Raw genomic sequence first — 16,571 nt, 5'->3', positions numbered from 1 at the left:
AAAACATGCTGGTGTGTACGGTATCTGATCAATGGTGCGTGTTACTGTTTCTATGTTAAGTCATCTCTCCCTGTTTTCTCTCCACAAGCAAAATTTGTCCAAACATGGCTATCTTGCCACTTTATGAAATCTGGAACTTGCTAAATTATAAAAGAATGAAAATGCAAATTAGAAGGGCATTTCAGGAGCTGATCTGCACACACACAAAAATTGGGAATCAACATTTCTCAGAAAACAAAATTTTGAGAACTTGGAAATCTTGCAAAATGAATTAGCAAAAAATGTATTTTGGAATTTCATGTATGTTTTGCACCACTCTTGTTAGTCTATTATTAATATTCAGTCATTACTGAGCAGATTAAAAGCAGGATGTCCATTATCAATATGTAATATTCTATTGTCGATTTTCCTTTGCCATGCAATCCCTGAATATTTTTTGTTAATCATCGTCAAGTTTATGTTTAATACCCTTGTTTACTGCATGTAAATGCAAATCAAGGCCCTTTTCCTGCAGTTGGCTAAATGGTGATAGACCCCTGTGTCCATGCAGCATCCCATTGACTTCAGTATGGCTTCATGCAGGCAGGTCCCTGTGCCTGAGCAAAGCCAGTGATCAGGACCCAAATGATTTGTAAGGATAACTGAAAACAGAAGTTCTTTAAAATACTAAGTTTTCTTTCTCCCTGTCCCTTTCTCTGGCTTCCTTTTCTCTCCCTCTCCTCTTCTTTTCCATTCATTCTATGACACATATGCACATCACATGCACATGACAGAACTCTCTGTTCCTTTTACTCCAGTAATCCATGTGGCACAAGGGACACCATAGTCTCTTCTCTGCTGCCTTGCAAAAGGGACTTTTTTATTTAAATAAAAGGATTGTGCCTGATTTATTTATCTGCCATTTGGTTGAAAGTCTCTCTCTTTTTTGCCCCCATCTCCTTCTAATCCATCCCACACGTGGTGACAGGGAGAAGACAAAGCCATTCTGCTGGAAAGCACCAATACCCACAGGAAATCAGTATCATGGATGAGAATCTGTTGAACCCACTGGAAGAGCCCTCCCTTTCAGGTAGATAGCTCCATACCAAAGCCCTGACTCCTGAGTACAATAGATGGTCCTGGATCAAGTTCCTGCCTTGCAGATAGAAATTCCCATAGTTAATTACTGGATCCTTGTGTCTCAGGCAGATGGTCCATACTTGATCTCTGTCTCTCACTCAGATAGACATTTCCATACCAGATCCCAGTGCCTGGTAAGTAGTCCTTGCAACAGCCCATCCTTTTTGCTTTATCCAGACTCCTGAATCTGGTAAACTGGGCCAGAAATTCCACAGTGGCCATTGTTGAGTTTTTTCAAGTTATTTTTCTGACACCAACCAGAGCATGGAAGTACAAGGAACACCAAAAAGTCTGGATCAGCTCTTATTTTAATCTAACTAGTAGACTCATCATTTCTAGTCAATGGATACCCAGATAGAGGTTAAATAATCATATGGTTAAACACAAAGGGCCTGATTAAATCTCAATCACATTCTGTGAGGTGCTAAACACAACCAATTTCCAGCAACTTCAATGGGAGTTGAAGGAGCACAGCACGTTTCAGGAGAGGATCAGCATCTTGTAGTATTAGGCCCAAAGGAATCATCAGAATGACTTGGTATTTTCTATATAGCCATAAAAATATGCAGACAACATGCCCTTCTTGTAAAAATAGTATATGCAAGAATTCCTATGGTGCTTAGACCATACCAAGGGCTCTTGCAAAGAATCCACAAACAGGTGCAAACATTGCATCACACTCCTCTTTTAAAAAAAAAAAAATAATAATAGCAGGTTTTGAGCCTAGTCCTGTCCAGTTGAAGTCCAAAATAACTTCAGTGGGAGCAGGATTGGACTTTTTACTTGGAATAAGATTTTTTATTAGCCACCCAATATTCTGCCTCTCTGGGCCACTTTGACATTATACAGACATAAACAATCATTATCTTATATACAAGGCCTTTGTATTTCATAATTTGGTGATTCTGTTGCCTGCTCATTACCTCAGAATCATGCTTCATAATCAAATCTTTCTTCTTAAATAAAAATTTTGAGTTTAGTCTTTAATGTTGCAATGAAAATCCAGAAAGAAGGAATCAGATGCAAACCAATGCAGTGCTGTTTGCTTAAGTTTGCAAAAGCCTGGCATAATACTTCTGAGGGGTGTGAACTGCCCCATCGTTCCTGTTGAGACATGTTTCTGTGGATTTCTTAGTGACTAAACTAGGAGATTCATGAACAAACAAATGTCACATCACACCCCATTCAATAATGTTAGTAATATTTGTTTAGAAGCAAGACAATTATAAGCCAGTCAATGTTTCAGAAATATCTGCCTTCTGCAGGGTTTTAAAATCACCAAATACATTCACTTTGTCACACATATATACATCAAGGTTTTTATTAACATAGTTATACAGTAGTTATGCACAGCTATGTTTTTATTAACATAGTTATACAGTAGTTATGCACAAAAAATGTTAAAAGAACATTAATATTTCAAAGTCAAGGACTCAAAAGTTAGGAAATGTCAGAATTAAGGTTGCCTATGAAACCTTAATTCAGTCCCCTTGTGCATATGAATTATGATACAGTCTTTTATTACATGATCACATACTATTTTTTCCACAGGCCTCCTGCCTCATTCAGTGCACAGGATGGACTGTGCTCATATAGTTTTGTTTTATTGACTACAGCCACATTTACTGCACATTATTCAAACCTTACATTGAAGACAGAATTGTTAATTTCCCCGTAAGCTTTTCTGTGGCTTTCATCACTATGGTATCTGAGTGCTTCATAAATATCAATAAATTTAATTTTACCACACCCCAGTGAGGTGAGGAGCAGTTATTATCCCCATTTTACAGATGGGGAGCTGAGGCATAGGGAGATTAAGGTAAAAAATATCCACTAATTTCACATGCCAAATTTGAGATGACTAGGATTTGATTTTTCAGAGTATTTAGGATTATATAGCACTTCATAGGTTGAAAGTACAGGTCCCATTGACTAGGGTTGCAACTGTGAGTGCTCAACATTTCTGCAGATTAGACCCTCAGGTTTATCGAATGAGGCACATAGAAAATGAACATACAATTCATCACCACCAAAAGTGAACATCATTCTGGGATGTACTAGCAAGAATGTTGTAAGCAAGACATGAGAAGTAATTCTTCCATTCTACACAGCACTGATAAGCCTCAACTGCAGTACTGTGTCCAGTTCTGGGCACCACACTTCAGGAAAGATGTGGACAAATTGGGGAAAAGTCCAGAAAAGAGCAACAAAAATTATTAAAAATCTAGAAAACATGACTTACAATGAAAGATTGAAAAAAATAGGTTTATTTAGTCTGAAGAGGAGAAGATTGAGGGGGGGACATGATAACAGTCTTCAAGTACATGAAAGATTGTTATAAAGAGGAAGGTGATACATTTTTCTCTTTATCCACTGAGGACAGAACAGTGAGTAATGGCTTAAATTGAAGCAAGGGAGATTTAGGTTAGACATTAGGAAAAACTTCCTAACTGTCAGGATAGTTAAGCACTGTAGCTAACAAATTACCTAGGGAAGTTTTGGAATCTCTATTATAGGTTTTTAAGAACTGCTTAGGCAAACACCTGTCAGGAATGGTCTTAGATAAATACTTAGTCCTGTCTCAATGCAGGGGACTGGACTAGTGAGGTCCCTTCCAGTCCTACAGTTCTATGATTCTATGCCACCATCCTTTCTCTTCTTGCAATCCTCTTCCTCATTCACTGTACACCTTCCAACTTCTACAGCAAATTAATCAGGGACCCTACAGCCAACAGCCTCCTTCACTATACAGCTCTGATTCACCCCAAGAGCACCACTCATCCTGTGCTCTGCATGAGGCAGGGGTTCTATGGAAAAAAAAACCCTGTATGCGATCAGGTAAGTAAAGTTTGTATCATAATGCATACGCACAAGGGGGCTGAATTAAGGTGTTACAGGCAACCTTAATAATTCAGAAATTTCCTAATTTCGAAGTCCTTAACTTTGCAACCTTCATTGTCTTTTAACACAGTATTTGTGTCTGGTTATAACTATGTTAATGAAAACTTTGATGTATAGATTTGACAGAATTAATATGTGTGATGGTTTAAAAACCCTGCACAAGGCAGATATTGCTAAAGCCTGGACTGGCTTATAGTTGTCTTGTATCTAAATTAACATCACCGAATGGAGTGTGATGTGAAATTTGTTTTTTCATGAATCTCCTAGGTTAGTCACCAAGGAATTTACAGAAACATGTATCAAGAGGAACAGTTGCTGCATTTCAATGTCATTTGCCCTGTGATTACGGAGGGGTTGTGTGGTTATTATATCTGACTATGAAAGGGAGGCAGACATCTCTAGACTCAACTCTCACTGTTTTTGTCACAGGAAATGTGCCTAATGTTCTTTGGTGGTTCACAACCTGTGGTGCCAGTGGCCCCCGAGGACCAACTCAAGCACAATGCGACAATGCCTATTACAACACTAACCTCTCAGTGACTGTAGAGAAAAAGGGACCACTCCGAGGGGTGCAAGTGTGGAGAGTGCCAGCAACAAACCAATACTTGTGAGTGTCGGTGTATGCTGGGGATCAGAGAGGCAGTCAGCTAGCAACTCGCACTTACCATAGCACATGTATACCTTTAGTGCAACAACATCTGTTGAGAGTGGCTGAGTGTAGGGTAAATGTGAGTACCTCAGAGCCAGCAGGAGTCACAGTGGCGAGTTATGGTTCAGGAACAATGTAAGTGAGGAATTATTTGGAGGAGTGATGTAGCACTGACAATGAGGAACTCAGGAATGGAATGGCCTTGAAGCTGTGGGACTGTAGGGGGTGCTGTCTGGGGGAACTCATTTTGGGGCTCTGACGGTGTTAGAGAACTGGCTGTAGGGAGCTCAGGAATGGAGTCACTTTGGGGTTGTGACCATGCCGAGCATTGGCATGGGGAGCTCATGGCTCGAGTTGCTTTGGGCTGTGGGTGTAAGGTTTCTGTCTCTCTAACTGCTTCCTTTCTTTTTCAGAATATCTGCATATGGAGCAGCTGGAGGGAAAGGAGCCAAGAACCACAAGAAGAGATCGCATGGGGTCTTCATCTCGGCCATCTTCCAGCTGGAGAAAGATGAGCTCCTCTACATCTTGGTGGGGCAGCAGGGGGAGGATGCCTGCCCAGGGGTGAGGGACACACACACACTTGTCACTGAGCAGAACCACATTACAGATAAGCTGCAGAACCCCTCAGTGAGTGGGTTTAGCATTTGGCTGTACTGGTGATGAAGGGCAGGAGTCCCAGACTTGAGCGAGTAAAACTCAGAAAGGGAATTGCGAGGAACCAATAAGCTGAGCTAAAAAGAATCTTCTGAAAATAAATACAAGGAAATCTGAAATGAAAAGAGTCCTCCAAAAGCACAAGCATAAACTCTTCTTTAAAATCCTGGTGTTCAAAATAAAAAGCTGCCCCTTTCACTTGCTTTAACAGGGCAGTCACAGCCAGCTGCAAGGTCTGAGCTGCATGTTGCTGATCGCAGACAACATTTCTCCACAGTAGGGATTTTATCAGGCCTGCTAGGATTTGAGATCATTACTCAAGGCCCCTGTTGGGATCATGGCCCCATCGTGTTAGACAGATATAGTAAGAAGTGGTCCCAGCCCTGAAGTGCTTACAATCTTACAGCTGGATCCAAAGCTTGTTAAAGTCAATAGGGGTCTTTCCATTGACTCCAATATTCTCTGCAAACACAAAGAAACACAGGGAAGAACAAACTCCAAAGATGTGTGTAGCTCAGTGTCCCCAAAAAAATCCAAGCTGCGACACAATTTTTTTGTATTTTCTCTGTGTAGTCTAGTGCTTTGTGCAGGGAATGGGGAGCTAGAGCTCCTGGGTTCTATTCCCAGCCTTGCCACTGACTCATTGTTCAATCTTGTGCAAATCACCTCGTATATCTGTTCTTGCATTTCCTCATCAAAACAATGAGTACGAATAACACTGACCTATCGAATAGCAGTATTCTGAGACTTAATTAGTAATTAGAAAGCATTTTAAGATCCTGGAATGTAAGGAGCTCTAGAGGTGCAATGTATTAGCATTTGTTTTTAATAATAAAAATAATATGGGCTCATTGCCTTTCTCTGGTTCTGCTGTGAGCCTTTCTTATGTCTCTTGCACATGTGACGTGTTCCCAGCTCAGGAGAAGCTTGTCAGAGGCCAAGGGACAAGTCACTTACCAAGCTGGTGGTCCCTCCACAAGGAGAACACATACTACGTGTACAGATCTGTGCATGCAGACTAGACGGTGTTGATCTCTAACTGCATCTGTTGTCTCCTTTCAGGGGAATGTTCAGACCCAGAAGATCTGCCTGGGAGAGTCGTCTCTCATTGAAGAAGATTACAAACTCAAAAAGGATCTGAAGGACTGGGCTGGAGGAGGGGGTGGGGGTGGAGGAGCCACCTTCATCTTTACAGTAAGTCTTCCCTCTTTCCAATCCCCTTCTGGACAGTGTCCAGGAGAAGAGCTAGCTTTCACTAGTGATCATGTGATATGATGCTGTCATAAACAGATAGCTAAGGGTTAATGTCTCTTTCACCTGTAAAGGGTTAACACAGGGAACCAAACATCTAACCAGAGGACCAATCAGGAAACAAGACTTTTTCAAATCTGGGTGGAGGGAAGTTTTGGGATGTGAGTTCTTTGTTCTTTGTCTTGGTTCGGTGATCCTCTCGGCTCTGAGAGTGATTTTTCTATCTCCAGGCTTTCTAATCTTCTGTTTCCAAGTTGTAAGTACAAGGATAGTAAGACAATAGGTTTATATTGTTTTTTTGTATTTACATGTGTGTAGTTGCTGGAATGTGTTAAATTGTATTCTTTTTGGATAACTCTGTTTATTCATTTTTTTTTCCTTTAAGCAATTGACCCTGCATATTGTCACTTTAATACAGAGACTATATTTTATGTCCTTTTTCATTCTTTTTATATAAAGCTTTCTTTTTAGGACCTGTTGGAGTTTTCTTTAGTGGGGACTCCAGGGAATTGAGTCTGCAGCTCACCAGGGAATTGGTGGGAGGAAGAAGTCAGGGGGAAAATCTCTTTGTGTTAGATTTACTAAGCCTGACTTTGCATACCCTCTGGGTAAGGGGGAAGAGAGATTAGCTCTCTCGGTACTTGTGTTTCCAGGAACCCAGGGAGGGAACACCTGGAGGGGAGGAGGGGGAAGGGAAATGGTTTATTCTCCTTTGTTGTGAGACTCAAGGAATTTGAGTCTTGAGGTTCCCCAGGGAAGGTTTTGGGGAGACCACAGTGAGCTAGGCACTGTATAATTCCTAGCTGGTGGCAGCAATTACCAGGTCCAAGCTGGTAACTAAGCTTGGAGGTTTTCATGCTAACACCCATATTTTGGACGCTAAGGTCTAGATCTGGGAAAAATGTTATGACAGATGCTATCAGCTGTTTCAGAGGATTGAAGGAAGGGACGGAATGTTTTACAGAAATGCAAATTCCTCATTCCCCCTCATTTCAGTCACCTGCTAGCTACTGCCTCCTCAGCACTGTCAGCCTGAGCAACAATACCAGTATGGGAAATCAAACCAGGGACTGCTGCTTAACACTGAGACTGGTGCAGCCTCAACAACTGGTGTTTAATTGGACCTGCCTCAGATACTTGTCACGGTTGGCAGACTGCCCTGAATAATGGTGTCAGGAAACAATCTGTAGTGTTGCTCTGGGCTGTGGCCACTATTATATGAGCTGCTTTTATGCTTATTGATGCAATGAATTAGGTGGATTCTCTCATCTGAAAGGTTGAAGGGTTTTCTGGTATCTGATGGTTTTGTGCCTGCTGCACCTTTCAACTGTTCTGTGTACTGAATTGTATTTGTCCTTGAGCAGCTGAAGGATGGGGTTTTCGAACCGTTGCTCATCGCTGCAGGAGGAGGGGGGAAGGCATACCTGAGGAATCAGGACAGCTCCCTGGATGATGTACCCCTTGAGCAGTTTGAGAACAACACAGCAGTCCCTGGAGTCAATGGGAGAACTGGGGCAGCAGGTGAGGCCCTGGAGCAATACAAGGTCTGGATTTGATGGCTGAACACACAAAACTGACCTGCAGACATTAAGCAACACAAATCCTTTTGATTCATATTAACTTTTCTGTGAGAGTAACCCACTCAGACATGAATGGTTCTTCTTCAAGTGCTTTCATATGTCCATTACACTGTAAATATGTGCATGTCCTGTGCACGGGTGCCAGACCGTTTTCCCTAGCATACCCATAGAGGTGGCCCCACCCATATCCTAGCTCCTTCTGCTCCCAAGAAGAGTATAAAATTCAGAACCACACCACCTCTCCTCTAGTTCCCTTTTACCATCCATGATCGTGGTCAGAGTGTCTTACTCATAAACTCATAGACTCTAAGGCCAGAGGGATCATCATGATTATCTAGTCTGACCTCCTGCTCATCACAGGCCACAGAACCTCAGCCACCCACTCCAGAAATAGGCCCATAACCTCTGGTTGAGTTACTGATGTCCTCAAATCTTGGCAAGTTACAGAGAATCCACAGTTTACTCTAGGGCAGACCAGCAAGTGACCCATGCCCCAAACCGCAGAGGAAAGCAACAAAAGCCCAAGGGTCTATGCCAAGCTGACCTAGGGGACCTAGGGGAAATTTCTTTCCTGATCCCAAATATGGTGATCAGTTAGACCCTGAACATGTGGTCCAGACCCACCAGCCAGACACCCGAAAAAGAATTCTCTGTAGTAACTCAGAGCCCTCCCCATCTAGTGTCCCATCTCTGGCCATTGGAGATCTTTGCTAATGGCAGATGTGGATGGGCCATATAACTTTGTAGACAAACTCATTCTGCCATCTCCCCCATAGACATATCAAGCTCAGTCTTGAAACAAGTCTTTGTTCCCTGTGAACAAACGTATTGCTGCGTGGCTATTTAGCTAGTGGTCTCTTTTTCATAATTTGTTGTTTGTTTGTTTTTTCATTTTTCATTTTATTTTAGTTCTATTTTCTACAGTCAGGTATTGGCATTATCTACTACCTGGGAAGCCTATGCCAAAGCCTCTGGGTTTCCAACCTTACTCGGGTTGTTGGAAGTCCATTTCTGTCAACAACAATAATTTGCACTGTCTCAAGTGCTCCGGCGAGGGCTGTGTTAGAGACAGGTGCTCCAGTTGTTGCACCTTGAAGACCAGGACAGAAAAGCTGAGAAAGGACTGCCTTCATTACAACAAGGCAGCATTTAGACTAATGTCAGAACCACTGTAATCATCCAAGGGAAGCTCTTCCATGACTCCTTCCTGGAATGCTCCCCCAGCTTTGTCTGCAGATAAAAGTCATCAGAGGTCCCCATCACTGGGCTTCAGAGCATTCCAGGCCTCAGAAACATACAAAAAATGTCAGCATCAGGTTCCTCGAAGATCAGGCACCAGGCTTCTTCCACAAGGTCAGCCCAGTACTGATGGTACAGCTTATCACTCTCTGATAGTGGCTCATACAGTGAGACCTGAGCTATTGACTCTCATGCCCTCCAAGAGGCCGTCAAGACCAGCTGTTTCTTTGGCTATGACAAAAGAGACTTCTCTGATCACAGCACGACCAGCATCCATGTCAATACTGATGGTGCCGGAGGCTTATGCTGTAGCAAGGGTCAGGAGCGCCAGGGCCAGGGGGCCATGGCCCCATCACTTTTTAAAGTGATGGACACCAGTATGTGTAGTTAGCAAGTGCTTTTCACAGCTAGCTTAACAACAAATAATATAGACCCTGAACTGGGTTTGTATTGTGCAAGCTGCATTGATGGACATCCTCACTCCCTTGGTGAAGGGGGTAACTTGAATGCAAGTACATCTTAGACAACTCATAAGGGATATTTTCTCTCCCTTCACACACTTTCCCTGACTCCACTCTGCCCATAACCTGCTCACCTGATTTTCTCTCTCTTTTTTCTGCAGGTGGAGGTGGTGGCTGGAAAGACACCACCCTGTTTCCTCAGACTGGGAAGTCCCTCCTGGAAGGTGGAGAGGGAGGCCAGGCCTGTCCCCAGTCATTAGCCAAACTCCAGTGGGCCACCTCAGGTGGTTTTGGTGGAGGAGGAGGAGCTTGTACATCTGGCGGGGGTGGTGGAGGCTACAAAGGTAGGTCTGTTTGTTCTGTCAGTTAGGGGAATGGAGACCGTAGGGACTGGGAACATTGCTCTTTATCTGCAAGGATATTTAGCCATCCTTTAGCCTGCCTTTGACCTGTCTAGAGGGAATGGTCCATTTAATGATGATTCGTTCTGTTAAAAACTAACCTATTTGCACCAAGTTGAACCAAGACAGATACTTTTTGATTGAAGGGCTCTTCCAGCCCTGATGGGTCTGGGATGAATGATTTCATTGTCCTCTTTGAGGGCAAGAGATAAACACATTATCTCAGTAGCAAGTCCCAGTGGAACTCCATACTTGACGAGACCAATGCAAAGGGGGGGACCCCACATCTTGTAGCCACCGCACCTTTGCTGCTGTTCAGCACTTGCACATGGTGACACCTCTCTTTATCCAGGTGGGCATGTATCAGATGTTGATGATATCACAGCTGATGGGCAGTATGGTGTTTCCTTTGTGAATCCAGCTGGGGAGATCTTCCTACATCCCCTGGCAGGTAAAACACACTTTTTCTATTCTCCCACCACCGTCTCTGCCTCCCTTTTACCTCCTGTCTCTCCTTTCCTTCCTTCTATCCCTTTCTATAACCTCCACACATACATGTACTCTACGATGCAGATCCTCGGATAATGTAAATTGTCATAGTTCCATTGCTTTCAATGACAATTTACAGTAGCTGAGGTTTTCCCCCTACAACTCTCCTAGGCTGAGAGATGACACCAATCTTCAGGTACAGTTATATGTATTCAGTCCTGGCCTACCCCATCCCTCTTCCCCATCGCACCTCAAGGTTAATCCAAAGGGGTCATGCTTTGAGGTAAATTTCAGTGCCAGTACTCATTCACTTCTCCTGGCGCTCCTCAAATGGGTGATGTCTGTTCTGTGTAATGTTGGGATGTGTGTTTCCTTAAGTAGGGAGACTGGCACTACAGCCTCCTGCATTTGCTTTCTACTTTTACAACATGGGAGAAGATAAATTAAATCCTTCTGTTCCATCTGGCTCCTTCTCATTCAGCCATGGAGAGTCACGGGGATGTGGAGATTCAGGTCTACCTGAACTGCAGCCACTGCCACTCGGGCAACTGCAAGCGGCACCTTGACACCACTCTGCCGATCTGTATTTGTGAGATGGGAGCCGTGCTGGCCAGTGATAATGTCACCTGCATAGGTAATAGGTGGAGCTTTATACTCACAGAATTTCTTCTGTCTTCTTTGCATCTCTCCTCCTTCCAGCTTCTCAAGGTAAAGATACTTGACTCATAAATAATGATATCGTTCCTCTCTATTGCCTGCCATCAGAGATATTTCAAACATTAAACAACTTAATCCTCCCAGCATCTCTGGGCCATCTGGGTATTATCTACATTTTACAAGCAGGCAAACAGAGTCAGAGGGACAGATTTTCAAAGGCACTAAGACATAGGTAGGCACCTAGTGAGATTTTCAAAGCACCTAAGCAAGTTAAGGGCCTAAATTCTATTCAAATCACTGAGAGCTATGTGTCTGACCTGGTTAGTGGGTGAAAATCTCACCAGGTGCCTATCTGCATCTTTAGGTGCCTAAATATTTTTTGAAGTCTGGCCCAGAGAGGTTAAGACATTTGCCGCAGAGCTGGAAATGGACCAAAAATCTTCTGACTGCCATTCTTCTACTATAACTACTAGACAATGTTCCCTCATTGTAAAGTCTTAGAGCAGCAGTTCTCAACTGGGGATCCACAGCCCCCTGAAGGCCTGCAGTCAGGTTTCTGGGGGTCTCCCAAAATAAATCGGGCTTCAGCCCCAGGTAGCGGTGCTTGGAATGCAGCCCTGGGTAGTGAGGCTTGTGGGGTGTGCCACCTCCACCCCCGACTCACCTCAGCGAGCCACCCAGCGTGTGGGTCAGCAACAAGTTTCACACTATCAGAGGGGTAGCCATGTTTCTCTGGATCTGTAAAAGTACCAAAGAGTCCTATGGCACCTTATAGACTAACAGACGTTTTGGAGCATGAGCTTTCGTGGGTGAATACCCACTTCGTCAGATGCATGTAGTGGAAATTTCCAGGGGCAGGTATATATATGCAGGCAAGCTAGAGATAATGAGGTAGTTCAATCAGGGAGGATGAGGCCCTGTTCTAGCAGTTGAGGTGTGAAAACCAAGGGAGGAGAAACTGGTTCTGTAATCGGCAAGCCATTCACAGTCTTTGTTTAACCCTGAGCTGGTGGTGTCAAATTTGCAGATGAACTGAAGCTCAGCAGTTTCTCTTTGAAGTCTGGTCCTGAAGTTTTTTTGCTGCAGGATGGCCACCTTAAGGTCTGCTATAGTGTGGCTACGGAGGTTGAAGTGTTCTCCTACAGGTTTTTGTATATTGCCATTCCTAATATCTGATTTGTGTCCGTTTATCCTTTTCCGTAGCGACTGTCCAGTTTGGCCGATGTACCTAGCAGAGGGGCACTGCTGGCATATGATGGCGTATATTACATTGGTGGACGTGCAGGTGAATGAACCGGTGATGGTGTGGCTAATCTGGTTAGGTCCTGTGATGGTGTCGCTGGTGTAGATATGTGGGCAGAGTTGGCATCGAGGTTTGTTGCATGGATAGGTTCCTGAGTTAGAGTTCCTATGGTGCGGTGTGCAGTTACTGGTGAGAATATGTTTCAGGTTGGCAGGTTGCCTGTGGGCGAGGACTGGCCTGCCACCCAAGGCCTGTGAAAGTGTGGGATCATTGTCCAGGATGGGTTGTAGGTCCCTGATGATGCATTGGAGAGGTTTTAGCTGGGGACTGTATGTGATGGCCAGTGGAGTCCTGTTGGTTTCTTTCTTGGGTTTGTCTTGCAGTAGGAGGCTTCTGGGTACACGTCTGGCTCTGTTGATCTGTTTCCTTATTTCCTCATGCGGGTATTGTAGTTTTGAGAATGCTTGGTGGAGATTTTGTAGGTGTTGGTCTCTGTCTGAGGGTTAGAGTAGATGCGGGTTGTACCTCAGTGCTTGGCTATAGACAATGGCTCATGTGATGTGCCCGGATGGAAGCTGGAGGCATGAAGGTAGGCATAGCGGTCGGTAGGTTTTCGGTATAGGGTGGTGGTAATGTGACCATCACTTATTTGCACCGTGATGTCTAGGAAGTGGACCTCCTGTGTAGATTGGTCCAGGCTGAGGTTGATGGTGGGGTGGAAGCTGTTGAAATCGTGGTGGAATTTTTCCAGAGACTCCTTCCCATGGGTCCAGATGATAAAGATGTCATCAATGTAGAGTAGGTAGAGAAGGGACGTGAGTGGACGAGAGCTGAGGAAGCGTTGTTCCAGGTCGGCCATAAAAATATTGGCATATTGTGGGGCCATGCGGGTGCCCAGAGCTGTGCCACTGATCTGGAGATGTATATTGTCATCAAATTTGAAATAGTTGTGTGTGAGGATAAAGGCACAGAGCTCAGCAGCCAGTTGTGCTGTAGCATCATCAGGGATACTGTTCCTGACAGCTTGTATTCCATCTGTGTATGGGATGTTCGTGTAGAGAGCCTCTACATCCATGGTGGCTAGGATGGTGTTTTCTGGAAGGTCACCAATGCATTGTAGTTTCCTCAGGAAATCAGTGGTGTCACGGAGATAGCTGGGAGTGCTGGTGGCATAGGGTCTGAGTAGAGAGTCCACATATCCAGACAGTCCTTCAGTGAGAGTGCCAATGCCCGAGATGATGGGGTGTCCAGGATTTCCGGGTTTGTGGATCTTGGATAGTAGATAGAATAACCCTGGTCGGGGCTCTAAGGGTATGTTGATTTGTTCTGGTGTTAGTGTAGAGAGTGTCCTGAGTAGATGTTGCAGTTTCTTAGTGTATTCCTCAGTGGGATCTGAGGGAAGTGGCCTGTAGAATTTGGTGTTGGAGAGTTGTCTGGCAGCCTCCTTTTGGTAGTCAGACCTGTTCATGATGACAACAGCACCTCCTTTATCAGCCTCTTTGATGATAATGTCAGGGTGGTTTCTGAGGCTGTGGATGGCATTGCGTTCTGCACAACTTAAGTTATGAGGCAAGCGATGTTGTTTTCCACAATTTCTGCCTGTGCATGTCAGCGGAAGCATTCGATCCTCGACTGTCATTTCGACCCTCAGGAGGAGTCCATGTGGAGTTCTTCTTGTGCTGTTGGTGGGAGGGTACCTGTGTATCAGTGTGCTGTTCAGTGTTGTCCTGAAAGTATTCTTTGAGTCGGAGACGGCGGAAGTAGGCTTCCAGATCGCCGCAGAACTGTATCATGTTGGTGGGGGTGGCAGGGCAGAAAGAGAGTCCCCGAGATAGGACAGACTTTTCTTCTGGGCTTAGTGTGTAGTTGGATAGATTGACAATATTGCTGGGTGGGTTGGGGGTACCACAGTTGTGGCCCCATGAGGCAGGTAGGAGTTTAGACAGCTTACAGTCCTTTTTCCTTTGTAGAGAGGTGGAGTAATGTAGATCTCCTGTCTTATTTTAGTGAAGTCCGTTTGTATGGAAGTTTGGTTATTAATGAGAGTCTCCAAGTTGGAGAGTCTTTTATGATGTTTTCCTGTTTGCTGTATAGGATGCTGATCAGGTGGTTCCTCAGTTTCTTTAATAGAGTATGGCATAATCTCTCACTGTGGTCTGTGTAGTATGTAGATAGCAGTGGATTTTTTACCTTTAGTCCATTTGGTATGATGTCCATCCGTTTGACTACCAAAAGGAGGCTGCCAGACAACTCTTCAACACCAAATTCTACAGGCCACTTCCCTCAGATCCCATTGAGGAATACACTAAGAAACTGCAACATCTACTCAGGACACTGTCTGCACTAACACCAGAACAAATCAACATACCCTTAGATGCCCGACCGGGTTATCTATCTACTATCCAAGATCCACAAACCCGGAAATCCTGGACACCCCATCATCTCGGGCATTGGCAATCTCACTGAAGGACTGTCTGGATATGTGGACTCTCTACTCAGACCCTATGCCACCAGCACGTCCCAGCTATCTCCGTGACACCACTGATTTCCTGAGGAAACTACAATGCATTGGTGACCTTCCAGAGAAACACCATCCTAGCCACCATGGATTGTAGATGGCTCTCTACACAAACATCCCACACACAGATGGAATACAAGCTGTCAGGAACAGTATCCCTGATGATGCTACAGCACAACTGGCTGCTGAGCTCTGTGCCTTTATCCTCACACACAACTATTTCAAATTTGATGACAATATACATCTCCAGATCAGTGGCACAGCTCTGGGCACCCGCATGGTCCCACAATATGCCAATATTTTTATGGCCGACCTGGAACAACGCTTCCTCAGCTCTCGTCCACTCACGTCCCTTCTCTGCCTACGCTACATTGATGACATCATCATCTGGACCCATGGGAAGGAGTCTCTGGAAAAATTCCACCACGATTTCAACAGCTTCCACCCCACCATCAACCTCAGCCTGGAACAATCTACACGGGAGGTCCACTTCCTAGACACTACGGTGCAAATAAGTGATGGTCACATTACCACCACCCTATACCGAAAACCTACCTACCGCTATGCCTACCTTCATGCCTCCAGCTTCCATCCCGGGCACATCACATGATCCATTGTCTATAGCCAAGCACTGAGGTACAACCGCATCTACTCTAACCCCTCAGACAGAGACCAACACCTACAAAATCTCCACCAAGCATTCTCAAAACTACAATACCCGCATGAGGAAATAAGGAAACAGATCAACAGAGCCAGACGTGTACCCAGAAGCCTCCTACTGCAAGACAAACCCAAGAAAGAAACCAACAGGACTCCACTGGCCATCATATACAGTCCCCAGCTAAAACCTCTCCAACGCATCATCAGGGACCTACAACCCATCCTGGACAATGATCCCACACTTTCACAGGCCTTGGGTGGCAGGCCAGTCCTCGCCCACAGGCAACCTGTCAACCTGAAACATATTGTCACCCGTAACTGCACACCGCACCATAGGAACTCTAGCTCAGGAACCAATCCATGCAACAAACCTCGATGCCAACTCTGCCCACATATCTACACCAGCGACACCATCACAGGACCTAACCAGATCAGCCACACCATCACCAGTTCATTCACCTGCACGTCCACCAATGTAATATACGCCATCATATGCCAGCAATGCCCCTCTGCTAGGTACATCGGCCAAACTGGACAGTCGCTACAGAAAAGGATAAACGGACACAAATCAGATATTAGGAATGGCAATATACAAAAACCTGTAGGAGAACACTTCAACCTCCCTGGCCACACTATAGCAGACCTTAAGGTGGCCATCCTGCAGCAAAAAAACTTCAGGACCAGACTTCAAAGAGAAACTGCTGAGCTTCAGTTCATCTGCAAATTTGACACCATCAGCTCAGGAT

At 44.6% G+C, this 16,571-nt stretch overlaps 1 protein-coding gene across 1 annotated transcript in view; it reads left to right on the top strand.

Annotated features, from left to right (window-relative positions):
• Nucleotides 1-16,571, top strand: part of LTK (leukocyte receptor tyrosine kinase) — a 163,375-nt gene that overhangs the window by 108,641 nt on the left and 38,163 nt on the right. Inside the window, 8 exon segments of the mRNA XM_030559520.1 lie at nt 968-1,069; nt 4,450-4,627; nt 5,083-5,233; nt 6,389-6,520; nt 7,942-8,098; nt 10,019-10,201; nt 10,611-10,709; nt 11,229-11,381. Of these exon segments, the coding sequence (XP_030415380.1) occupies nt 968-1,069; nt 4,450-4,627; nt 5,083-5,233; nt 6,389-6,520; nt 7,942-8,098; nt 10,019-10,201; nt 10,611-10,709; nt 11,229-11,381 (1,155 nt within the window).

The sequence above is a fragment of the Gopherus evgoodei genome, chromosome 4 (assembly GCF_007399415.2).
Source record: "Gopherus evgoodei ecotype Sinaloan lineage chromosome 4, rGopEvg1_v1.p, whole genome shotgun sequence".
In the NCBI taxonomy this organism is placed as follows: Eukaryota; Metazoa; Chordata; order Testudines; family Testudinidae; genus Gopherus; species Gopherus evgoodei.
The sequence above is the reverse complement of the archived record's forward strand: the minus strand, read 5'-3'. Positions and strand labels throughout refer to the sequence as shown.